This window comes from Mus musculus, chromosome 15 (genome assembly GCF_000001635.26).
Source record: "Mus musculus strain C57BL/6J chromosome 15, GRCm38.p6 C57BL/6J".
Lineage (NCBI taxonomy): Eukaryota > Metazoa > Chordata > Mammalia > Rodentia > Muridae > Mus > Mus musculus.
The window spans coordinates 34,390,989-34,417,939 of record NC_000081.6 but is presented as its reverse complement, the minus strand read 5'-3'; the positions used below and the strand labels follow the sequence as shown (position 1 = coordinate 34,417,939).

At 46.0% G+C, this 26,951-nt stretch overlaps 1 protein-coding gene across 2 annotated transcripts in view; it reads right to left on the bottom strand.

Annotated features, from left to right (window-relative positions):
- Matn2 (matrilin 2) overlaps positions 1–26,951 on the bottom strand; it is a 129,562-nt gene that overhangs the window by 18,303 nt on the left and 84,308 nt on the right. For both annotated transcript variants that reach the window (NM_001358780.1, NM_016762.2), the window contains exons 7-10: positions 18,768–18,890; positions 14,983–15,105; positions 8,065–8,187; positions 7,704–7,826 (exon numbers count right to left, since the gene is read on the bottom strand). In NM_001358780.1, the coding sequence (NP_001345709.1) occupies positions 7,704–7,826; positions 8,065–8,187; positions 14,983–15,105; positions 18,768–18,890 (492 nt within the window). The remainder of the gene's footprint in view (positions 1–7,703; positions 7,827–8,064; positions 8,188–14,982; positions 15,106–18,767; positions 18,891–26,951) is intronic.

Genomic DNA, 26,951 nt, shown 5'->3' with positions numbered 1-26,951 from the left:
ATGCTGGAATTGTGAGATACCTGTCAAGAAAAGCTGCAGATGAGATGTGGATCCAGGCCAAGACAGAGAAACATGAAAGAAGTTGGGGATCCTAGCTGTTAGACATGGGGGTGCAGAGGAGCTTGCCCAGCTGGTTTTCAGTCTTGCATTGGTCCAGTATTGCCTCGCCATGCTCCCTTTCCTTACTTCTGGAATGCTAATGTACACCCCATGTCATTGGATGCTCAAAGTATGTGATCTGTTTCTTATTTTGATTTTATATTTTTCCACATTTAAAATTTTCCTTTAATTGTATATTTTCCATAGATATGGTATTTCTCAAAATTATGTACCACATTAATTTTCTTTTTTAATTTTAAACAAAATTTTTATTAGATATTTTCTTCATTTACATTTCAAATGCTATCACGAAAGTCCCCTATACCCTCCCCCCAACTGTAACTCTTAAGAGAGTGCCTTGAGTCTCAGAAGAGATTTTGAACATTGGACTTTTAAACAGTTTTGAAACTGTGATAGACGATGGAAACTTTTGAAGTTGGCCTGAATGCATTTTATGTAAGGAGAGTTTCTAATAGAAAGGTCTTGTTCCCCAAGTGGTTCTTGATTGGCCAGTAAAGAAAGCTGGGTTGAAATCTGAACTAAACAGTACCCCTCAGAGCTTGTGTTTCTAGTTGACTATGTAGCAGAGTTTTACCTAGTAGGCCATCAATGGGAGGAGAAGCCGTTGGTCTTGTGAAGATCATATGCCCCAGTACAGGAGAATGCTAGGGCCAGGAATCGGGAGTGGGTGGGTTGGGGAGCAGGGTCGGGGGAGGGCATAGGGGACTTTTGGGATAGCATTTGAAATGTAAATGAAGAAAATATCTAATAAAAAAATAAATAAAATAAAAAAACTGTTAAAAAAAAGAGAGTTGCATGATTTTGTAGAAAACAAATGATTTGGAACAAATTTTTAAAAAATGTACAGTAAAAAAAAGAGAAAAAAAAAAGAAAGCTGGGTTGAAGGTATAGGTGGTACTTTGAGGAAAAAGGAGGCACAGGAAAGAGAGAGGGCTTTCTGCCATGCTTTGGAGAAAGAAGAATGTAGCAATCATGTGAGGTCTTGGGGAAAGCTGGGGCTTGTGGCCTCCACTACAGGTGGGTGGCCAAGGATGTTTGACAGGGGCCAGATGGGACTAGCCATTAAGTTTAGGGCAGGTGGAGAGACAGAGATAATAAATTGATAAGGACATGCTTTTCCAGGAGGGAGATATCTGTTCCAAGAAGGCAAATTGTAAAGTAACAAACTGTGTCTGTGTCTTTTATCCGAGGATTCAGGGAAGCTGAGAAAGAGCTGGTAGCATGATTACCTCCTGGAACCAAAGGTGGGCAAAGCAAAAGGGAAGACAGGAGGGGCTGGTAGCTTGGCTGATCCTGGGCAAAGGCAGTAGCAAATTTAAAACTACATGAAACAGTTTTGTACTATGACATGGCTATAGGCCTATGGGGGCCAGGAAGTGGAATCTGGTAGTTTGAAAAAGAATATTCCTCATAGGCTCTTATATATGAAAGCTTAGTGATCAAGGAGTGATACCATTTGAAAGGATTAGAAGGATTGGAATGTATGGTCTTGTTAGAGGAAGTGTATCACTGGTGCTAAGATTTGAGGTTTCAAAGGTCCCGTGACTCCCAACACTCTCTACCTAGAATTTTCATTGAGAATGTCCACCAGATCCTATGATGTGGACTTTATTACTGCAGGGCTCCCCACTCCCGGGCTCCCCACCTTTCCTCTAAGGTAGCCTTATAGAACACTTCTCACTTCTCACACTGCCCACTTTCTGCATGCAGAGGGTGTGTGAGGTCACAGGAATTCCAAGGACCATATGCCATAAGAGACAGAATGCTAAGTGTGCTCTGAACTCATTTCCTGCTCAGGGAGGCTAGTCCTACCTGCCCACCCACTCTGGAAGGCATCTTGGCCTCAGCTTCTCTCAGGGCCGATGATACTCTGCTATGGGAATGTACTTGAGTGTGTCCTTTAAGTCACCATCTCTAACTTGCCACCGGCCTGCAGAAATAGTGTACACTCCAGGCAGGACTGTACTTGTTTAGCAAGCATTTGTGGAACAATGACCTATGCCCACTTCTATCCATATTTAGAGGCTAAAACAGGCCTTGGAAGTATGCTGGTCCAACCCCACTTTAGAGATGAGGAAACTGATGGCCAGTGAGCAGAAGTGACTGTCTCAAGGCTCCTTAAACTGAAGAGGTGACTTGTCTTAGCTGTACTGAACCCAGTAGTTCACAGATTCATCCCCTCTGTGTTTCCCTCCCAACTCTATGGGGCTAGCCAGTCTGGTAAGATTCTTGGAAGACAAATTAATAGTTGGCTCAAGGTAAGCTCCAGAAAGTTTCCTGTCACCCTGTGCTACAGGTGACAGGTCCCACCTGCTCCTGTGACTCCCTCTGGCATTGACCTCCCTCTGGCCCATCTGGACCATGCACCTGCACTGCTGCTGTCCACCTGTGTCAGGGAAGCTCGTGGGTTGTACCTGTGGCTGGCTCCCCTGATTGAGTGTCTAGCATCAAATTTAACATCTTTCCTGAGACCTGGGACTCCCTACTCCATGCTCTTGTGGCCGTTCTGCCCACATCCCGGTGGCTACCATGCAGACTGACTGACACATCTTAAGTACTTCTTCCAGAGGAACCCTAACCACTGCTGGGGAAGAAACTGAATTAGGTCAGTCCCAGGGACCACCAGCACCTCGTGCACTACAGGCAGACACGGGAGAGGAGATGGGCCAAGGAACATGTGCTGAAGCAGATATTAAGACTCTGCCCAGACAAGAAGATGAACCAGACTCAGTTACCAATCAATGCTAAAGCAGAACAGGGTAGAAGCTTTAAGAAGTCCCAGGAAGCAGGACAAAAACATCTCCCACTCAAAGACATGCCTTCCCCTTCATTTAACTAAGGCCTCACTGTGAACAGGCTCTGCCCTCTGTGACCAGGATGACTCAAGGCTGAGCCGCATAGCTAGGTTGTTGAGGTACATGTATATTGACACAAACTGTGCTTCCCACATCTAAGTTATAAACCAGGCGGTGTGTGTGGGGTGGGAGTTTCAGGAATTGTGGGGTAGTGTGTCCAGTGTAGTCAGACTGTCAACAATGACAGATAGTGACTCTGGTCTGGTTTTGAACTCCACATACAATGTAATTGAAATGCAACTGACCTTAGGAGGAGATGGTCATAGGGGTAGTTTGCCAAGAAGGTGCCTGACCAAGGTCAACAGCTGGCATGATGGTTTCAGTGGGGGCAGCTGACCTGTTGGTGCCCCTGTAGAAGCTTTTTCTTAAACTAAGAAGCATCCATATATCACCACTCTAGTCATCACCATCACCACCATTACCACCACCACCACCATCATCATCATCATCATTATTACCATCACCACTATCACCGTCACTATCCTCCTCCTCCTCTTCATCATCATCATCATCATCAAGGGTATATGATGTGATGGGGAGCTGATGTGCTATCGTGCAATCTAGAGGTCAGAGAACAACTTTCTGGAGTCAGTTCTCTCCTATCTTTATGTGCACTCTCAGGCTTAAACAGCTCACCAGGCTGCCGAGGCAGGCACTTTACTGAGTCATCTTGACAGTCCAGGACTAGTGTTTTTATTTAAAAAGACACCAAAGAGCTCATTCATTCACTCCCTGTCTCTCCATCTCTCTTCCTTCATGAGTGGACACGCCATTGGTGGGGGAAAGCCTTCACCAGAGCATTACCATGCTAGCGCCCTGCATTCAGACATCTAGCCTCTAGTACTATGAGAAAGACATTTCTGTGGTTAGAAAACAATATGCAGTCTGTGGTATTTTGCCATGGCTTTCAGAGCAGACTTAGACAACTAGGCTTGGGGTGGGACAGGGGCAGGCCATTGAGGCTGAAGAGGTTTTTCATGTTAGCCTGTGATAGATGGACTGGGAGTATGGCCAGTTGGATCCCAGAAGCTTCAAGGCTCTGGCTCCTGTACAAGCAGTGTCCTCCACAGCTGGAAAGAAGGGCTTCTCTCAGGACAGTGTGTGAATCCTGAGCTTGCTAACTTCTGGAGGAGGGTATCTCTCTCTGGCCTGCAAGGAGAGTGTGCCCGGGCCTGTCCCTGAGCGAGAGGTCTCCAGACAGCAATACAGGGGTCTCTTTGGGTCTCTTGGTGAACAACAGGCTAAAGCTGAGGAGTGAGACCTTAACTAACAGGGGAGCCATATGGTTTAAGGTCCACTACACATTTTAAAACATGTCTCTGAATATATGTTTCTGTACATGGGGCTGACTCTGGTGATAGACTGGGTTTCTGTACGCAAGGTGGGAGGGGCTAGCTGAAGCATAGGTGGGAGGGGCTAGCTGAAGCATAGGTGGGAGGGGCTAGCTGAAGCATAGGTGGGAGGGGCTAGCTGAAGCATAGGTGGAACAGGGGCTCTCCCACACTGCTAGTCAAGGATTGTTAGTGATCCCCCCCCACCCCCGGGAGGCAATAGGGATTCATTACAGGTGACAGGGTGGAGTGGAGTTAAAGGAGACCTAGATGGTCTCTGTTCACTGCTAACCCATTCATCTCACTTTGCTAGACTGGGCCCTGGGAACACCAGGTAAGACCTGGCCTCTGACTCTGACTCAACTCCCAAGGTCTTGAAGACTGCGGGCTGAGCACTCCATTTGTACTGTGCCTGTGGAGTCTTGTTTGGCACGGTGCTGATTTGTGCAAGTTGCATTTAAGGGAAAGGCATTCTAGTGAGGGAAAGAGGCCCCTGAGCTGTGGCTGGGAGAAGAAACCTCCTTATTCCCCCACCCCCACCCCCACCCCAGCTCACTCCCAAACTGTATAGCTAGAATCTGGCATCAGAGGACTGAGAGGAAGAGAGGGTAGGCGTCATGCCAGTCAGTACCTGCTTTGACCCAGGAACTTGGAATTAGTTCTATACTTCAGCACCTTCCAGAATGAGTGATAGGCTCTTCTGACCATTTGTTGTCAACAGTCTAAATAAAGGCTGAGGAACCCCTTGTGTGTTGAGCAAGGTCTGGCAGACCTGGGCTTACTTTAGTAAAGTCCACCAGACTTTACTAAAATGGTACAGTCATGTTATCTGGCTCTGTACCATCTGGCATGGGGCTGGGGTACAGTCATCCTCACCCCATTAGCTGTGACTACAGTGAAAACTCAGGCTTTGATTACAGGATGGAGCAGCTGCACTGAATCACTTGAGAGCAGACAGAAAGTCTTCAATTAGGGGAACGGCTCTGCCGGGTAAAATGCTTCTGCCCCGTGAGTTCTGAGGTATGTGGTAACCCATCAGGTTACCTCACAGGTTCTCAGTACCGCCCAACCAGACATAAAGCTCACTTGTACTTGATGTTGGCTCTTTATTTAGACCCTTGTTGGGCTTAAACTCACATAGACAATGACACCATTCCCTTAGTTACAAACACACTTTAACTGTGAAAACAGGCAAGGTTTAAGGACAGTGAAAGCAAAAGCCTGGTTAGGCGAGGGCGGGAGGACCAAGCAGTCCTGCGAGCATCTCACCCTCGGCTCTTGCTTATCAGAGCAAGGAAAACAAATGAGGGAAAAAACCCATAACCCCCTCACATCCGGCTTTAGAAGGCAGGCAAGTATAGATGGTATTTAACATACCCGCCCTTTTTCCACACCCCCAGTGCCCGGGCCCTATTAGAATTGGCTGCAGCAGCAGTCTGTGAGGCAGCTGGGCAGAGATCGACAAGCAAGCAGCAACATGGATAGCCCACTTGCCAAGGTCCAAGAATCCATTCCAAAGAGGGCAAGTGTTTCTCACAGGAAGCACAGGGATGGCAGGGCAGCTGTCAACATGAACTGACAACACAGGCAGGGGGAGGATGACTGCTGCATCTTCAGTTGTGCCACTGGCCAAGGAACTCGGTCTGATAATGAGAAAGGCAGGAGCCAGGGAAAGCAAAGTATCGTCTTTGCTTCCATTTTTACCCTTTCTCTCAGACGGTTCTTAGTTCTTCATTTTGTTCTATGTGGAAATAGTAGCATTGGGCAGAAAGCACAGCATTCTTTAGTGGAAGATGAGAGAATGGTTTTGTTTGTTTGTTTTTGTTTCTGTTTTGTTTTTTGGCTTTTCATGACAAAGTTTATTTGCGTTGCCCTGGCCGTCCTGGAACTGGCTCTGTAGACCAGGCTGGCCTCAAACTCATGGAGATCCTCCTGCCTCTGCCTCCTGATGCTGGGATTAAAGCATTTATCACCACTGCCCAGTGAAACATCCTGGAATTTTACACTTGATCTTAGCCAAAAGGCCAAGAAGTGATGCAGCCTGGAATTTTATCGTTAGGCTGTTTGTTTAAATGGAGAAAGGAGTTAAAGCCAGCTACAAGTAAAGCTAGATACCTGGATAATATCACTGCCAATCTGGCCTTGTGCTAAGGTGACAGGGCTCAGGGAAGGCAAAAGTTTTCTCAGACATCTGCCTTTCAGAGCTAACTGAGCTCCCACACAGACTGAGACCCTACTTAGTAGAGGGCTGTACTGGCTAGTTTTGTGTCAACTTGACACAGGCTGGAGTTATTACAGAGAAAGGAGCTTCAGTTGGGGAAATGCCTCCATGAGATCCCGCTGCAAGGCATTTTCTCAATTAATGGTCAAGGGGGAAAGGGCCCTTGTGGGTGGGACCATCCCTGGGCTGGTAGTCTTGGGTTCTATAAGAGAGCAGGCTGAGCAAGCCAGTGGAGGCAAGCCAGTAAAGAGCATCCCTCCATGGCCTCTGCATCAGCTCCTGCTTCCAGACCTGCTTGAGTTCCAGTCCTGACTTCCTTGGTGATGAAGAGCAGTATGGAAGTGTAAGCCGAATAAGCCCTTTCCTCCCCAACTTGCTTCTTGGTCATGATGTTTGTTCAGGAATAGAAACCCTGACTAAGACAAGAGCCATCTTGGACTCTTCCCTGAGTCTGAGCTGCAGCCAATCCATCTGTCCTTGGAGTGTGATAGCATGGGCTTAGCACAGTGCTAAGCACCTGGCATGCAGCCAGCTTGCAGTCAGCAAGTCTCTGTATTGTGGGTCCCAGGTTTGACTGGCTAGGGGTAGAGCTGAGAGTATGTCTTAGTCTGTGCTCTGGAGTTCTATCACAGCACATGGATAGAGTGACAAGGAAGAATAGAAGCATAAGAAGTTAGGACTTCATCCTGCTTCATCTCACTGTAGGAAAGCACAGTGAGGACTTATGTACAAGAGGTGGGGACAGAGGGATTGATCCCACACTATAATTGCTCATTCTCTGTAATCAGCCAACTCCCACGAGAGTTAACCCTTCCCACCAACACAATCACCTTGGAAAACTGCCATGTTTCAAACGTATCATAATAGCAACTAAATTTGAACATAACTTTGAACAAACCACAACTCAAACCACTGCAGCACACCAAAAATGAGGGACTGTTTCTTAATGCTAACAAGGCAGGGCATGGAGATAGCAGAGCCATTTCCAGGAGCGTGGGAAGGAGTTTTGGGCAGGAACACCAGTGGCTTCAAGATATAGGCACACACATCACCAGGGGCCCAGTGAAGTCTGAAGGAGGATGCACAGGTACATGCCAGTGTCATCAACTCACTGGCACCCGTGAGGGCTTGTGCTGAGCCTGTCTGTCCCAGGATCTTAAGTGTAATGAAACTCACTTGCACAGGTCTTCCCATCGCTTCGGAGCACATGACCCTCAGGACATTGGCAGGCAAAGGATTTGTCTGTGTTGACGCAGGAGTATTCACAACCATGGTTGCTCAGCAAGCAGTAATCTGCCCCTGAAAGACCAAAGCCAAGTGAGGTCCCTGAGCCTGTCTCAGCAAGCCTTCATGGCTATGATGGGAATCAAGTAACTGTTTATTTATTGCCATTGAAAGCATGCGGCCCCCAGAAGATTTCCCCTTAGTCTCCCTGGGGGAGAAAAAAGGGCAGAGGAGAACATGCTGTTCTCTGCATTGTCTATACAAGCACTTCTGTTGGGAACCCTTCCCATAGAGAGGTGAAAGGGGAACTCACTGGAGCAGGTCTTGAGGTCATCATTAATAAGGAAGCCTTCTGAGCACTGGCAGACAAAGGACTCCTCTGTGTTCAGGCACAGCTGCTCACAGCCATGGTCCTGCTGTGCACAGTGGTCCACCCCTGCAATGGTCACAAAATATGAAAACATAAAGGGACCGAGGTGCCAACACACCATTGAGCAAGGCTAAGCAAAGCCTTTCTGGCAGCAACAGCAGCCACAGGGAAAGAGCTATGCTTGCTGAGATATCAGCCTTGCTCCATGTCAGTCATACAAACCTAGAGTCCCTTGAGATGAGAAAGTCTCAGTTGAGGAATTGCCTCCCCCAAAGTGGGCTGTGGGAGTGTGTGGCATGTCCTTGATTTGATTGATGCCCACTGTGAATGGTGCCACCCCAGAGAAGGTAGTCCTGAGTGGTATAAGAAAGCAAGCTGAATATGAACCTGGATGCAAGGCGGTACCAGCGTTCCTCTGTGGTCTCTGGCTCAGTTCCTGCCTTGAGGTCCCTCAGTCATAAATTGTTACCTGGAAGTGTAAACTGAAACAAACTGTGTTCTCTCCAAACTGCTTTTGGTCATAGAGTTTATCCCAGTAGCAGAGAAGCAAACTAAGACAGGGCTGATTCCCATGTCCTAGCTGTGGGTGTGAGTCACACTTAGCCTCTCTGTGCTGTGACCTCCTTACCCAGGGGTGATAGCAGTCCCTTTCTTTTCTATGCCTCCCTTGACTCTGTTTGTTCACACAAGGCTGGCTAACAGGAGCCTTTCTGAAGTGGAAATTCCCGGTTTATTTGGAAACTCAGTTGTGTCATGTGATATTTTTTTCTGGAAGCTGTCTTATGAGAGTATGTTTCGTTGAAGCAGACACACAAGAGGACACTGTGATGTTTGGAAAGAGCCCAACAGATTTTTGCATCAGTTCACCTTGTAACAGTTTGCAGGTCTTAGCTGACCTTCTGACCTTTACTTGTCATGACTTCATAGAGAGAAAAGAACCAAAGAACTTCTCATGGTATTCCAGCTGCTTCCTGACACTCTAGAGGACTTGTGCTGATTCGACAGAGCCTTGTGGTTTCTTCTGGACTGAACAGCTGCTACTGATTAATGTTTGGAATCACCCAAAAGAACTACTTCTAAACAGGTCCACATCTCCCATTTCCTAGTAACCTTTCTTCTCCCCTACCTTTGGTTGGTGGGCTAGAGGGGAAGTTGAAACATTTAAGAACCTTTACTAAAATAGGTTTTGAAAAAAAAATGTCCAAGCCTCCACTGTTCTGTTTCCAGTGCTGCGATCACAGTGCACACTGTCACACCTCCACTCTTACCCAGGTTCTGATGTAGAACCGAGACCTCCCCCTTAGATACCTGGTGGTTACTTTCTGGTATAATGCAGTCAAAGTCAGAGGAGATGATCCATCTAAAAGCCCTCCAGGGGCTGGCATAAGACAAGCAGAATTATTGTGTAATTCATTTCTATTTGAAAATAAAAAAGTCAATTAAAAGAAAAACAAAAAACAAACAAAAAAAAAACCTCTCTTAATCAGGACATCCAGATTTAGAGAAGAAACAAAAGCCTCAGCTGCCTGTGTGGCCTCTTCTGGCACCTAAACACCATACAGCTGGTGCTTGGGCAGGGAGAGTGGAAAGCCAGGGAACACACAGCTATGGTGGCTAGCTCCCACGTAGAGTCCCATGGGCTGCCTCACAGATTTACTGAATGGAGAAAATGTAACCCCCATCAGCTGGACAGACACTGAGGACTTCACGACAGCCCACTGAAGTAAGCCTTTTCACTCTGCATGGCTGAGGACTAGTGCCTTCTGCAACAGTCTACTGGCAGGCAAACCTACTGGAAACTCTTTCAGAGTCTCAGGAGCCGAATGCTCATGCTCATATCCTGAACTGCCATTTACCAGGCCCAACTGTTGGGAAGCATGTGAGAGCTAGGGTGTTGAAGATGCTCACAACTGTGCCAACATGGAATGAGTACCTCAGAAGGGTTGGCTGCCGTCTTGCTTGGGGCTCTCTAAGAACCCCATGAGTTTCCCTGAGGACTTCTGGGCAGAAACAGCTTGGTTTATATTTTCTAAATATTGACAAATCTTATAAAGACCCCCATCTCTTCTGGGCTCACATCTGAACTTCTAGATTTCCCAAGGCATGCTGGGAGAGTCAGGAAGTCAAGGATGCTTTAATGCCTAAGGTAGACTCAGTGAAGTTGCAGATTACTACCAGGGCCAGTGGCAAGCCAAACCTATACATGCTGAGAAGAAGGCAGGATTTGGCACCTCCATTAGCCAGGCATCTTCTTGTTGAACAAAGATCTCCTTCTCCTTCCCCTCAGCTCAGGACCCAGTGACAGTCAGAAGAAAGTGTACAGCCCAGTGCTGACTTTTGCTTCAACCTCTTCATTCAAAACCCCCTTGACTTCTGGGATCATGCTTAGAAAGCCACATTTCCCTCCCTCTGAAGACAGAGAAGAATGAGGTCCCCCCAGGCTGGCCCTGTATCTCATACTTCAACTGTGAAACTTCCCTTCCTGGCATTCAAGGGTCCAAATGTCCAACAGCTGCATGCTTCTCACTCAGCCTCCTGCCTGCAGAGCCAAGCAGTACATAGTGTACTGTTTGCAAAGCACAAAGAAATGATTCTTATGTAGCCACTAGCCCCAGCTCTCAGTGTGTCATGGTAACTATCACAGCCCCCACATACTCTTAGCCTCTGCTGGCTTGGGGCTGTGAAGACTGTACCTCAAAAAAGAAAAAAGTTATGGGCCCATCCAGCTGGCAAGATCTGAAAGTTCTCATATGTTTATGTCACTAAGCTTGTGGTGGGTCCAATAGAAGGAAATAAAGGAACAACTTCACAAAATTCCCATGTTGCCCTGTTTCCCCCTCACATTAGCCTGGGTAGTCCAAAGTTTTCCAAGGTCTACCCCTTCTGACTTCTTGTCCCAACCTGGTACTGGCCGTTAGTCACTTTCACAGGCTTGTTGATATGGACTATATTTGTATCTAGTATTATGTTTATCATAAACCAGGCATTAGACCACGAGATTGAAATGGCCTCAATTATTCCCCACAACCACCTGGGGAATCAATGCTATTAATTTTTAAAAATAGGCAATCAAAACTGGGAGAACAACCTGTCCAAATCACATATATAGAATGTGACAGAGCTTAGATTTGAATTCAGGCCTATCTGATTTAGCAAATGCTTTTAGTAGCAAAGACTAATAGCAGCTAGCAGCCCTATTCTAAGCAGCCTACACATTCATTCTCTCTCTCTCTCTCCATTCTCTGCCCCCCCATGCCTCCTTCCAGCTTTATTTTTTATTTTATTTTATTTTTTATTTATTTATTTTTTTGTTGTTGGTTTTTTTCGAGACAGGGTTTCTCTGTGTAGCCTTGGCTGTCCTGGAACTCACTCTGTAGACCAGGCTGGCCTCAAACTCAGAAATCCACCTGCCAAGTGCTGGGATTAAAGGTATGCATCACCACACCTGGCTCTCCCAGCTTTATTTTTGCTGGGATCTAACCAATAGCTTTGTGCATGCAAAGTTACCATTCTACTTACTGACTTAGCTTACACCCTCAACCCTATCTTAGTTTGGATTTCAATTGCTGTGAAGAGACACCATGATCAAGGCAACTTTTATAAAGGACAACATTTAATTGAGGCTAGCTTACAATTTCATTTTGGCAGGAAACACGACAGACAGGGTGTTGGAGGACCTGAGAGATCTGCATCTTTATCTGAAGGCAGCCAGAAAACGACTGGCTTCCAGACATCTAGGAAGAGAGTCTCAAAGTCCAGATCCAAAGTGACACACCTACTCCAACACTCCAACAAGGCCACACCTCCAATAGTGCCACTCCCTGAGCCAAGCATATTCAAACCACCACATTCCATGTCTTAACCCCCATGGGCTTGTTCAACACATGAATCTATGTGAGTCATACCTAGCCATAGCTTAATACAAAATTAGTTCAACTTTAAAAGTCCCCATAGTCTATAATAGTCTCAACAATGTAAGAAGTTCAAAGTCTCTTCTGAGATTCACCTAATCACTTAACTGTAATCTCCTATAAATTCAAAATCAAAAAGCAGATCACATACCTCCAACATCATATTATATACGATACTATTCTAAAACATCATAGTGAGGAAATACTGGCCTGAAATAAGACAAAAAGCCAGCTGGGCAAACTCCAAACTCTGTGTCTCCATGTCTGAAGTCAAATTGCTCTTCAAATCTCCAACTCTATTCATCTTTATTGACAGCAACAAACTTCTTTCTCTTGGGCTGGCTCAACTCCCTGTTAGCAGCTTTCCTCAGCAGGTGTCCCATAGCTTTTACATCTCTAACATCTTGGGATATTCAGGCAACTTCAACTTTACAGATTCTTGTTCCAATGTCTAGGATCCACACATCATCTTCTGGACTCCTCCAAAGGGCTTGGCTCACTTCTCCAACTCTGTCCTCTGTAGAACTAACTCTAGGCTCTGGTTGATTCTACTCCACTGATGCTGCTGTTCTTGGTGGTCATCCCACGGTAGTGGCATCTTCAATATACTGTGATTTTCTGCTGCAACTAGACTTGACCAATAGCTTCTCATAGACTCTTTATTGTGCCAAGGCTCAACTTCTTTGTGTGACCCTTTTAGTCCTGGATCATCTGAAGCTGCACCTTCACCAATGGCCTTCCATGGCCTCTCACAGTGCCAATCCTCAGCTGCTCTCCATGACCCCTTCATGCCTTCAAAACCAGTATCACCTGGGTGATTTTTAAACATTACCAAGTCCAATTGCAACACAAGGTACAACCTTGGCTATCTATCTCTGGAACATAGCTTCTTTGTGCTCTCAGAAAACACTTCCTAGATGCTAATCTCTTCTTAATCACCACTAATTTTTTAGCTCCAGCTAACCAGTATCACTTGTCCCAGTAGTCTCTTCTATTCTTGACTATAAAGCCAGATTCACATGGTCAAAGCTGCCAAGTTCTGCTGCTTGCTGTGGCAGGAACATGGCCTTCTTAATGTATTGCCAGCTTTCTCTTTTTCAACTTCCTCACTGCCTAAGCTTGGCTGTCCTGGAACTTGCTCTGTAGATAGACTTTGAACTCAAGAGTCTTAGACTCGGTCTTCTGAATGCTGGGATTAAAGGTGTGTGCCACCACAGCTATACTTAAGCTTCTTTTTACCAGGAACTTGTTCTGTACTAGACTGGCCATGAACTCAGAGATCTGCTTGTCTTTGTCTCCTGGGATTAAAGGAGTATACCATCATGCCTGAACCTAAGCGTTTCATTATAGATCTTAATCAAGTTGAAAACTGAGAATAGTTATCACAACCCATCCCTTGTCAATTTGATACACAATCACATCTCCTTATGTCCAAATGAAGACAATAACCAGGTCATAATAACACCTAACGTGATATAACCCTCCCTCATACAACTGCAAATATATACGTTTAGCTGGGTGGGATCTTGCATGGAGGTCACCACTTCCTTAATTCCATTTAATATCCTTGAACACAGAGTTTAGCTTCATTCTACTTCCTGGTACCCCTTTACTCTTTGAACCACACATTTTGTATTTTTCCTTTCTAAGCTGGCTATGCTTGATCAAAATGTTCTTCATGAAAGTAAACCAGAGGACAGAGTCTATACTGGACTTTTTTTGAGATGTCCTTTGTCAATGCAATAAATATAAATGTCTTCACCTTAGTCTCAGGCAGACTGTTTGGATAAAGGCAAAAAGCAGCAACATTCTTCACCAAAACATCATAAGGATGATCTCCAGAGTTCAAATCACCTCAATACCAATGTCTTCCGTAGTCCTACTAGAATGGCCTATTAATTCCTTCTTAAAGCATTCTATGTCATTCCAAATCCAAAGTCCCAAAATCCACATTTCTCCAAACAAAAACGTGGTCAGGCCTATCACAGCGATAACACAGTCCCTGGTACCAATTTCTGTCTTAGTTTGGATTTCCACTGTTGTGAAGAGACACCATACCAAGGCAACTTCTATAAAGGACAACATTTAATTTGACTGGTTTAGTTTCATCATGGCAGGAAGCTTGGCAGCATCCAGGCAGACAGGGTGCTAGAAGAGCTGAGAGAGCTGCATCTTGATCAGAAGGCAGTCAGGAAAATACTGGCTTCCAGACAGTTAGAAGGAGGTTCTCAAAGCCCATGTCCAAAGTGACACACTTCCTCTAACAAGGCTACACTTCCTAATAGTGCCATTCCATGGGCCAAGCATATTCAAACCACCACAAACCCTACACATTTATTTATTTCCATCCCCAACCCCCATCTTGTTCTCTTCTAATTTTTTGAGATGACATCTTGCTCTAGAGCCTATGCCGGTTTTGAATTCACCATCCTTTGCCTCAGCCTCCTGAGTGCTGAGACTGTTAAGTATACACCACTGTACTTAGCATATATTAACTCTCTTTAAATTTTGTTTAGATTTATTTACTTTATATGTATCAGAATCTTGCCTGTATGTATGTATGTCTGTATGTATTATGTATGTATGTATGTATGTATGTATGTATGTATTATATGTATACCTGGCATCCATAGAGATTAGAGAGTGTTGAATCCCCTGAAATGGTGTTACAGTAATGAGCCACTAGGTGGGTGCTGGGAACAGAATCTGGGTCTTTTACAAGAGTAGCAAGTGCTCTTAACCACTGATCCATCTCTCTAGCCCCCATATGGATTCTCTTGATCATTACAACTCAACATTTGGAGTGGGTAGTACTAACAGTGACACTTGATGGTTTATAAATTGCAGGAAACCCAGAAGCTCTGGAAGGGTATGGATGCTAATGAGCCCAAAGGATGGTGAATGGTTGGTCTCCACTCCATCAGCACCCACACCCCTGGGGCACACTCACGGCTGCAGGTCTTGCCATTGGGGTCCAGATTGTAGCCCTGACGGCAGCGGCAGTAGTGACCCTCCTCTGTGTTCACACACTCATGCTCACAGCCTGGTTTGTTCAGTGCACAGTAGTTGATCCCTAAGGAGAGAAAGACCCCCCATTCAGACTGTATGAGGCTACTTGGGTAGGCTCCAGGGTTCCCACAATCCCTGGAAAGAGCTGCTGAATACTGCTTGCTGAGGCAAGCTGGGAATTATCATTCAGTCAGTCATTTGCCAGCTAAGGGCCAGGCCCTAAGCTAGATGTACCAATGTAAATGTGAACACTACCAAGGCCTGGCCTTCATGGGTTTGCACTCTGGAGACACAGCAAAAAAGAATCAGGACTGTTAGACACCAAAGATGCCAAGAAATAAGGTGAGGTTATTGATGCCTTCTGTGTACTGCACTGCTGGTTAAACCATAAACTGAGGAGCAGAATAAAGGGTGTGGAATGGATGTAACTTCATTTAGTAGGGTCTGGTATGCCAAAGACACATGCCAGAATTGTCACATAATGTCCTTGATGTATATCAATTCGTGAAGAGTTCAAGGCGACTCAAGAAGAGTTCAACGTGACTCAAGTCACGATACCAGATGACTCAGGAAAGAAATTCCAGAAAAAACACCAAGGTTAAAAATGTTGAAGCACAATGTCTAAACTCCTCACTAAGGAAATCCAGGTCTAGAGCAATAAAGATAGTCTCTTCGAGTGATGTAGCTGATGTGAATGGCAGTTCCTAGACTGGTCCTCAGACTAACTAACTGGGAAATTCACACTAGCTTTTAAGGATGTTATTCCAGCTATGATGAGCTCCAATGTGAGTATGAGAATCCAGAATCTCACAGCCCACATCTGGGTCACAATGCAATTGCTCAGCCTCAGACCCTGATGGCATTCCAGGCTTTGCACCACTACCTTCATGATGAATGTCTGCAATTGACAATGGCACTCTCCAGCAGGAGATGAGGAAGAAGGCAAAAACCTGGCCAGGAGTCTTCCCTCCGGTATGATGCTGCCTCAAAGTATCTTCCTCAGTTTAATCAGATGATACTGAATTCATTTGAAACAGATTTTATTTTATTAGATTTGAAAGTCACCACCAGCCTCCTGTTACATGTAAATGGCCCCAAGTTCTAAGGCTCAGAACATTTTTGAGATCTCAGGCTCCTAATTATAAACCTCAGATTTTGTGCCAATTCCTTTGCTTCCCTCTGCATGGAATGCTCTAGAGAGGCCATAAGCACTTCCTCCCACTCCCAGCTGCCTGCAACAATCCAGGACTGAATGCAGGCATTAATGGTATCTCTGACAGACAGATCTTAGAGGTCTAGGCCTGGGCTCACAGCAAAGATGACAGAAAATATAATGAGGGGGAAGGGGGAGGAGGAGGGAGAGAAGGAGAAGAAGGAGGGAGGAGGTAGGAGGAGGGGGGAGGAGGAGGAGAAGGACAAGGAAGAGAAAGAAGAGGAGGAAGATTTATAGATGGGCCAATAAAGTCACCAGATCTTAGGAAAAATCTGGTTTTTTTTTCTGGTTATAAAAGCAGGGCGGGGCTGGTGAGATGGCTCAGTGGGTAAGAGCACCCGACTGCTCTTCCGAAGGTCCGAAGTTCAAATCCCAGCAACCACATGGTGGCTCACAACCACCCGTAATGAGATCTGATGCCCTCTTCTGGTGTGTCTGAGGACAGCTACAGTGTACTGACATATAATAAATAAATAAATCTAAAAAATAAATAAATAAAAAATAAAAGCAGGGCGGCTGCAGAGGAAATGGAGCCGTCACTATCAAACATATGCAGATGAGTGTTAGGGACTCTGGCAGGGGCCACAGCCTAGCAAAGGACCCATTTGGGGTCCTTACGTGGGTCTCCCACCCTGTTCTCTCAGCACATCTCTCTTGATGATCTGTGCAATGGCTGCCTGAGAGGCCTCTCCTCTTCAGGAGCCCCCAGCAGTGTGTGGAAGGAGGGGTATAAGCCAAGGGAATCTTAGAGGACTGGCAAGAGATGCAGAATCTCAAGCAAAGTCTCCATCCGTGGCTACATACCCGATTTGTTTCCATTCTCTACCCCATGAGTAACACAGGAAGCATGATATCATAATGCCTATTTGTGCTGAACCAGATCTAATTATCTCCTAAGACCCCTCATCCACTAATAGGAGTCCACCGGCAACCGGTTTCTTACAGTGTAGTCAGCCCCACACACATTCATCCCTAGGAAAAGGTGTCAGCAGAGCAGAAGAGAGCAGCTAAGCTGTGAAGCTGGCCATCCAACATACTGTTAGGTGTGTGTGTTCTAATGGAAATACTCCACCTCCTTGTCTTCACAGTTTGAATCTCTTCATTCAAGTTCTCGTTTAAGACTTGACTGTTTCAGGGGTTTGTATCCAGGCTTGGTGGTAGGAATTGTAAGAGAGGCTCAGTTTCAAAATATGGGTTCTGTAACCACATAAAGTTTAATATTTTTTAGAAAGAGTATGGAACTTAGTCTGTGCCATAAGCAGGATGGGACTTGTCTAGATTCAGTTCCACATATGACCCACAAAAAGTGCATGATACAGTCTTGCCATGTAGCACATGATGGCTAGGAAGAAGTAGCAGGTGCAGCACACAGGGAGACATCCTAGCATGTATTGTAGTGCATACCCGAGAACCCAGCCCTCAGAGGTTAAAGGAAGATAGGTGCAATGTTGAGACCAGCCTGTACCACATAGCCAGAGTCTGTCTTAAAACAAGCCAAACCACAAATAACAGCAAGAGAGGGAGGGAGGGAGGAAAGAAGGGAGGGGGGGGGGAGAAAGAGAGGGAGGGGTAGGGGCAGAGGGAGGGAAGGAGAAAGGAAGGAAATATATATACCACTAATCAGAAATTCCAGTGAATTCTACAAATGCCATGGTGAGGAAATCACAAACAAGGATCAGGAAATTCCATTTATACTGTAATTTCTCCAGGATGACGTATCTCAGAGCAGCTCCATCACTCATTCCTTCATACATAATCTATTCCACAAGTCTCTACTCAACCCATACGAGCTAAGCACTCTGAGTCGCTGAGGATTCCATGATGTAAAAAGGCAAGCACCTCTTCCTGGTAGGACTTCCACTCTGGTGTCCTTCAGGAACAGTCTGGTGTGTGTGTGTGTGTGTGTGTTTATATGTGTATGTATGTATGTGTGTGTATGCATGCATGTATCTGTAGATACTAGGGATGTAGCCTAGAGGTCTGGTTTGGAGTAGATGCCTCTCAGTATTTCAGGTGACAGGCATCTGAGTCACATGGACTTCCTCACCCCCTTCCTGCTGATGCTCTGTTGCCTTTGAGAGCAGCTGCAGTGGCCAAGTGCATTACCCTCCTCCTTCCTTCCAATCAACGAGAACAGAACCTTAATGTCCCCACACTCAGAGGTCATCAAGTGTTCCCTATGTAAGACTTGAAGAAACCAGCTCCTTTGATGTCACATCTGTATGCCCAGCCTTTTTTCTCCCTTAAGGTTCCACAAGCCCTTTCTAGGGGCACCCTCATCTCAAGGAACAGCTTCCGTATGGACTGAGTTGCTAAGCAAATCTCATGACCAGATTTCATCTATTCATTCTCTAGAAAAATGTCCCACAAAAGGTTCTGCTGACACAAAAGGAAAATAAGAGCAGAATGATGTTAATAAACACAAACATCCATTACAAATACAAGATGCTAAAGGTCTGCCAAGAAGGGAAAACAGAGAGGAACATTTGGAGAAATGGGCCAGGGTTACTTACTTCGGCAAGTTTTCCTGTCTGGATTTAGCATGAAGCCTTTCAGGCAGCGGCAGAGAGCAGACGTCTGGGCATTGACACACTCATGCTGACATCCGTGATTTGAAGAGGCACAATAGTCAATCTCTGGAAAGAAAGCAAGGTTCTGGGAATCGTGAAAAAGTCAATATGGCTAGCCATGAAAGCCGAGGGTTCTCAGGCTCCATTTTCCCCAAGGGGATAAAATACAGAACTTACAATTTTGACCCAGAAGAGCCTCTTCAAAAAGCCATTTCCACATCTAGATATTATGTCTTCATCTCAAAGATCTTTCTGACATTTGATTTTGAATTGGCATGGGCAGCCTGCTTCTGCATTCTCTCGCAGAAGTTCCCTTCTGCTCCTTCCTACAGCAAGCGTGAGATTTCCTTCCCTTCCCTGGTTGTTCAGAGAGGACCCGGTCTGGCACCAGAATATTGCTATCCCTGATTCCAGAGAGGCACCCACTAACGAACCCCCCCCCCCCAGGAGAAGCCACAGATGCCAGCTTGCGAATAGAGAAATGGCAACCTCCCTCGCTTCCCTGTTGTTGAGTCTGGCACTCTCACTGATAAATGGCTAAACACTTCCCAGGTGTAGCTGGTGCCTGTCCTTGAGAAAGAAACAAAAAACCAAACATCCTTGAGGGGGGATTAGGCCCCACTTTTTGATAAAAGGAGGGTAATCAGGGGTCACAGGCAGCTGTGACTAGTCATAAAAACACACTAGTTCTTGACAGCACCATAAAGTTACTCCTCAGGTCAGAAGAGTTCGCCTTCCCAGTTGAAAGATACTGCCTTGCCGCCTGAACAAATGATATTGTGTTTGAAAAATGACTTGCCTTGTCACCTCCCCTGTCACCCTAAAATCCAAAGAACCCCTGACTATTCTGTATAAAAATGCTAAGCCTTTTAGGCTTGAGGTTGCACCTCTCTCCTGCACAGTGGGAAGGTTCACGATCTGAGTCTGACTCAAATTAATAAGTAGACTCTTGTTTCTTTACATCAGGCCCAGCGGTTCTTAGAGATCTCCTGGGGGTCCTGTGGAATTGCTGATACAACATTTGGGGGCTCTTCTGAATGGTATTCCCCAGCAGATCTCTGGAATCTGCAGTCCGGAGAGTCTAAAGTCAGCGCACCAGTGTGGTGAAAGTCAGTGTTTCTGTATTGTTCATTGTTCATGTCTGTTCTTTCTGGCCATATTTTGGCATCAGAAAAAGCCTCGAGGTAGCAGTGCAATGGAAAGAAGTGGCTAAAGCAGATGCGCTGGGCAGTCATGGCTGTAAGAGGGAGGAAGATGTTCCTGACCCAGGGTCCAGGGTGGATGAGGTTCCTGACCATTGGTTGGAAGTGCTTAGGGAGAGACCTCCAGCAATCTGCTCCCATATCCACCTCACTTCTACTTTCCGAGGTGAGAGTCTGTGAGTCCTAGTGCTTGGATTTACTTTTGTTTCTAGTCACGATGTGCCTATTTCGTGCATGTGGTTTTGTCAGTGGTGTTTCTGGTAGTGTTTAGTCTCATGTTATACTGGATGGTGATGGATGCAATGGGACGGGTTAACTCTCATTCCCCCCCCCCAACATTGTTTTAGCTCACTTTAAGGAAGTGAAAACCAGAGCTCACAATCTCTTGTTGGAAGAAAATGCACACGTATTGCAGCTCCGAGTGGCCTACCTTCAGAGTAGGACGGCCACTAGAGGGGACTTTCTATCTCTCCACAGTGCTAGTGGTGGAAGACAAAGTATTGCAGAAGGTTCAGGGACATCCAGAACAAGTCCCCTACATTGTAGTCTGGAAAGATTTGGTTGCCAACCCACTATCCTGGGTGAAATCATTCCTATTGCCTCTTACCAAAGATATTTAGCCTTCAGGAATCATGTCCACTCTGATGGCAAAAGACAAAAGCAGGAAGTCTCCAAGTCTTCAAAGCCCCTCTATCCCATTTTACAGGACACTACGCCAGAAGTCATTTTCCCACTGCCTTACACTCAGGCACCAGCTCTGACAAAGGCAGCGGCCCCTGCTTTGGCTGAGACCCCGCCTCCCACTGTGTTCCTGGACATGGACTTGCACAGGTGCTTCTGCTTCCTGCGTTTCCACTCATGCGGGCAGGACCAGTGCAGGTATATTCACTCCCGGAGTTTCCACCTGTGCCCCTGTACAGGGGACCTGCCCAGGCACTTCCATCCCCAGCGTTTCCACCCGAGAGGATTCCTGCAGCAGAACCAGTGATCCCTACATTGACTCTACTCCTGCCCATGTATCCCCCAGAAGGAGCGCCCCAGGTTCCAATAGTGTCCACCTTGGAGATGGAGGGAGGTCCAGCTCACAGGACTAGAAGCAGGCATGCCAACACACCGCCCCAGGCTGTAGCACCAGAGGCAGATTCCACTATCTTACCCCTGAAAGGGACAGGCCCAATTGATGAACAGGGAAACAAACCCTATTAGTATTGGCCTTTTGCTAAGGCTAATCTTTACAACTGGAGAAGAGTGTATGCTAGGTTCTTTGACAACCCTAAAGAGCTCATTAGTCTCTTAGACACCATCCTTTTTACCCATCAGCCCACTTGGGATGATTGTCAGCAATTGTTGCAGATTCTCTTTACAACAGAGGAGAAAGAACGCATCATCCTGGAGTCCGGGAAGAACGTTCCAGGTGCCTATGGCACTCCAACTCAGAATCAAGCTGATATTGACGAGGGTTTCCCTCAGGAGACCAGCTTGGGATTATAACACAGGGACAGGTAAGGAGTGTCTTCCAGTCTATTGCCAGTCTCTAATGGCAGGTCTCAGAGCAACTGCCAAGCAACCCACGAATCTGGCTAAAGTTTATGATGTCAGGCAGAGAGATAATGAGAGCCCTGCAGAGTTCCTCGAGAGGATTATGGATGGTTTCCGCTGTTATACACACTTAGATCCTGAGGAAACAGAGAATTCTAACATAGTGGTGCTGACATTTATAAATCAGTCAGCCAGAACATTGGAAGAAAGTTACAGAAACTAGAAAGACTAGGGGGAAATTCATTGAGAGATTTAGCAGAGGTTGAGGAGAAAGTGTTCCATAACAGGGAATCTAAAGATAAGACAGGGAAGATATTACACAGAGATCTAGCCAGATTCCTGCTAGCCAATGGTAACCCAGAGAGAGAGGAAGCTCTGGAACATTGCAGAAGGGAGAGAACCTAGAGAAGACCCCTGGCCAGAGCCTGGAGGAGGATGCCTATCAGCCTTAGGTAAGAACCAATGTGCCTATTGTAAGGAGAAAGGACACTGGGTCAGAGAATGCCCAAAGAAAAAGCCCTAAAACAAGACCGTGGTCACTGAGGAAGAGGAAGACGGAGGGAGTCAGGGCTTGGACCCCCTCCCTGAGCCCTGGGTAACCCTTATAATGGAGGGGGGAGCCTCTAGACTTCCTGGTAGATACTGGAGTCCAACATTCAGTGCTTGGAAAGGCTGAAGGGTCATTGTATAATAAAAAATCCTGGGTCCAGGGATCCATAGGTGCCAAACAATATTCAGGGACTACCCAAAGGACAGTGGACTTGGGAATGAGATGGGTATCTCACTCCTTTATAGTGATACTTGAATGCCCATACCCCTTATTGGGGAGAGATCTACTAGCCTAAATGAGAGCCCAGATTTATTTTGGCCCTGGGAAAATCTGGCTAATGGACTAGAACGGCAAACCAGTCCAGGTGCTGACACTTGACGTGGCCTCTGAGACTGAGTCTAGACTGTACGAGTCACCAGCCACCCCCCCCCCCCAAAAAAAAAGACCTGGATGCCTGGCTGGCAGAGTTTCCCAAGGCTTGGTCAGAGACTGGAGACACAGGGCTGGTAAAACATTGACCCCCTGTATTTGTAGAGCATAAGCCAGGAGCAGACCCAGTATGGGTCTGCCAATATCCCATGTCCCAAGAAGCACGGAAGGGGATCATTCCTAATATCTGGAACTGATGGTGCTATCCCAGGCCCTTATTATGGAAAAAGGACTGGCTGTCAACATCTGTATGGATAGCCAGTATGCATTTGCAGCTGCTCATGTACATGGAGCTATATACCAGGAGAGAGGACTCCTAACTGCAGAAGGAAAAACTATCAAAAACAAAGATGAAATTCTACAATGACTTGAAGCCCTCTGGCTGCCAAAGAGAGTGGTAATCACACTGTCCAGGCCATCAGAAAGGAATAACGGCAGTGGCTAGAGGTGACAACTTGGCCGCCAAAGCCACCAAAGAGGTGGCCCTAGAGGAAACAGCTGCTTCCATGTTAGCTGCGACTCTACCAGAACCGCCAAACCCCAACCTGCCGGAATGCCCAGTCTATTCGGAGGAAGAGATCAAATGGGCCAAGAATCAGCCCATGAGTCGGTGTTCAGAGGTCTGGTGGCAGACGGCAGAAGGTAAGCTAATACTACCCACCTCTCTGGCAAGATCTATCCTCAGGAAAATCTATAGTGTCATCTACATGGGAGTGAGATGGATGGCTGATGCAGTGAGACAATCTAAAGTGACTTTCATGCAATGTATTATTGAGAATATAGTGTCAAGCTGAAAGCTTGCCATTTAACCAACACCCACAACACTGCCAAACATCCAGGCTCTCATCTTTGAGGTAAGAGACTGGGGGACTACTGGAAAGTTGATTTTACAGCAATCAAACTGGGAAAGTATGACTATAAGTACTTACTGGTGTTCGTGGATACCTTCTCCTGATGGACAGAGGCATTTCCAACAAAGACTGAAACTGCAAAGGTAGTGTCTAAGAAGTTGCTAGAAGATATCATATGATAGGTCAGACAATGGGCTAGCATTTGTGTCCAAGGTAAGCCAGGATGTAGCGAGATTTATTGGGGCAGATTGGAAATCACATTGTGCATACTGACTCCAAAGTTCAGTTCAGGCAGAAAAGGTGAATCTTACATTAAAAGAGACCTTGACCAAATTAGCCATGGAAACTAGCAGGGAGGGTCTAGATGACATTCCTTTCCTTTGCCCTGTATCGGGTGAGGAATTCTCCTAACCAGATGGGATTAACCCCCTTTGAAATCATATATTTCCTGCTCCTATTGTACCTAACCTTCAGTCAACAGCTATTGCAGAATTAGATGATGAACATGAGCAGGTTTGGCCTAAATCGAGTGCCCTCTATGAAGCAGACCCTGTTCTGGAACCACACAAGTTTCAACCTGGAGACTGGGTCTACATGAACGGATTTAGCCAGAATGTGTTGGAGCCCCGGTGGAAAGAACAGTACGTCATTTTGCTGAGCATGCCAACAGCTGTTAAAGTGGATGGGATCACTGCCTGGGTGCACTGCACCCATGTGAGACCAGCTAATCCCTTCTCCCCAGAAGAAGATTGCCTGAATTCACAGTCATCGCTGGAATGGAAAGTTCATAGGGGCACCAATACTTTCAAGCTAAAATTAACCCAGTCTGAAGTTTGCTGTTTTTACTAGCTGTGTGTACTGCTGCCCCCCAGCCTACGCCTCCATTCAGAGACCAGAAACCCACACCAGCCTTATGACTTGACTTGGACAATCGTGAATCCTGAGACTGGTTACTGTAGATTTTGACAAACCCTAAACCTGTATGAAGAGGCCCTGTACCAGGCAAACCTGCGCCAACACCAGTCCTCACTCAGACTGGCAGCTCTGTTCCTCCCTGTCCCCAGCCTCACCCCCCAGCAGGTGTCCCCAGCTCTGAAATCTTTCCTGACACACACATAGCTGGTAGACCCACTCTGGTTGAGCTAACCACTTCTTACTGGTTATGCTATAATGCTAGACCCCCTTTTTATGAAGGTGTCAGATTCATATCCAGATATGATGAGTCTGAGAAGGACACTGCATGCAGATGATCCCAGGGATGCCCAGCTTTAACCCTTTAGACCATATCAGGACACGGCACCTGCCTAGGGAAAGTTCCCTTGTCACATCGGCACCTCTGCAATCAAACAATCCCCATTGTTCATTCCAAATGGGTTATATTTCCCACACATCTTGCTGCTTTGTTTAGTGTGGCTAGTATGTGGATGATTTCAGGGCTGACCATTTAATATTAGATAACCAAGGGCTCTTCGCTGGGGAAGATCTGTTCTCCCACCCTGGGCATCCGTGAGTTGCCTGTAGTTCTTTGTCTATGGATGGGACAGCACAAGATTCTCACATCAATTGCTGTGGTCTGTTCAGGTCTTTCTTAGGCAGTTTTGTTGTTGTTTGCTTATTCATTGCTTCCCCACCACTTTTTTCTTTTTTTTGGTTTTTGTTTTTCAGAGACAGGATTTCTCTGGAATTCACCATGTAGACCAGGCAAACCTTGAACTCAGAGAGACCTGCTTGTCTCTGACTCAATACCGCCCAGCAAAAAGAGGTGTGTTCCAGAGCTTAAACTCATATCAGGGTCTTGTTCAAGCACTGACCCATTTCAATGGTCTCTCTTTTAATATTGTACACATATGGATATGTTTTTGTAGTTTTAGGATCATACAACATAGCATTAAATCAGGAGCACTTTAGCATATCATTTGCATGTATAAAACATTTTAATATCTGTATAATATTCTGTACATTACTTGGTTTAATCTGTTAAACAGCTTTTTGTAATAGGTTTTTCAAATCTGTATGCATAAATTCTTGTGCTTTTATGTTCTTAGGTTTAAAAAAGAATGGCCCCCAGAGGTTCATATAATTGAATGCTTAGTTGTTAGGGAATAGAACTGTTTGAGAAGGATTAGAAAGATTAAGTGGTATGGGTTTGTTGGAGTAGATATGGCCTTGTTGGAGTAGGTGTGGCCTTGTTGGAGTAGGTGTGGCCTTGTTGGAGGAGGTGTGGCCTTGTTGGAATAGGTGTGGCCTTGTTGGAGGAGGTGTGGCCTTGTTGGAGGAGGTGTGGCCTTGTTGGAGGAGGTGTGGCCTTGTTGGAATAGGTGTGGCCTTGTTGGAGGAGGTGTATCACTGGGACATAGGCATTGCCTTGTCTCACAGTTCCTGCTCTAAGGTGTTAGGGCTGAGAGGTAAGCCATGTGTCTACAGCTATATGTAGCACACAGTAGCTACTTAACAAATATGGTAGAATGGATAAATGATTATTACTACTACTCCTAATAGAGTAATACCTAGTGGCTATGTTGTGTGTCTGCATGTCTGTGCACCACAAGCATGCCTGATGCTCTTGGAGTCCAGAAGAGGGTATTGGATGCCATAGAACTGGAGTTACAAACAGTTGTGAATTACCATGTGGGTGTAGTAATCAAATTGGGATCCTCTGGAAAAACAGGCAGTGTTCCCAACAACTGAGTCATCTCTCCAGCCCCACAGTAGCAAATTTGATGATATATATATATCATATATATATGATTTGTTCTAAAGAGGGGACTGCTGAGCCATCTCTCCAGCCCAGAAAAAAATATATCTTTAAATAGATCTATAGAGACTGAAATGTAATGAGTTGATTTTTAAAAAAATAATTTACTAATTTTTTGGAAGTGTGTAGGAACTGGATTTCTTTTTCCCAGCATGAGAGCGATGGCCAGGTAGCTGGGACTGTGATGCCTCAAAGCTACTAACAAGGCCTGGTGCTGCTGGATTTGTCCCTTGTGTCACAATCCTTGCTACTGGTTGCTTCTCAGCTCTTTCTTGTCCTGCTGGAGACAGGGACACCACAGCGTTGTATATGTACAAGCAGGCTTTCTCTTTACTTCCTGCACCATTTTTTTTAAAATACTTGAAACATCTCTTTTTCTTGTCAGCCTTTCCATCTGGCTCCTGCCCATCCCCAAGGATGGTGGGAAGGTGGCCTTTCTAGGGGGCAGTTCATCCTAGTGCTGTTGCCCTGAACCCCATAGCTTTCCCAGCATTCCTCTCTGCCCACGCATTGGGCTGGCCAGCTTCAAGGCTTGCCTTTAACATGGCCTGAAGATAGCTGAGCTGCTGGCTCCATGCCCTCTCTGGTGAGACCTCCCAGCTGGAAGGGCCCTTCCCTGACTCCCAGCCAAACTCTTCCCAGGGCTCTACACTGCAGCTTCTACTTCCAGATCTGATTGAGAAGCTCTGACCTTGTCTGTTCCACTCTCATGTTTGGAATAGGATTTAGTAATAGGGAATGTGCTGAGGGACAGTATGGAGGATGAAGCTGTTCTGGAAACTAAAGTGGGAATGTGATCGA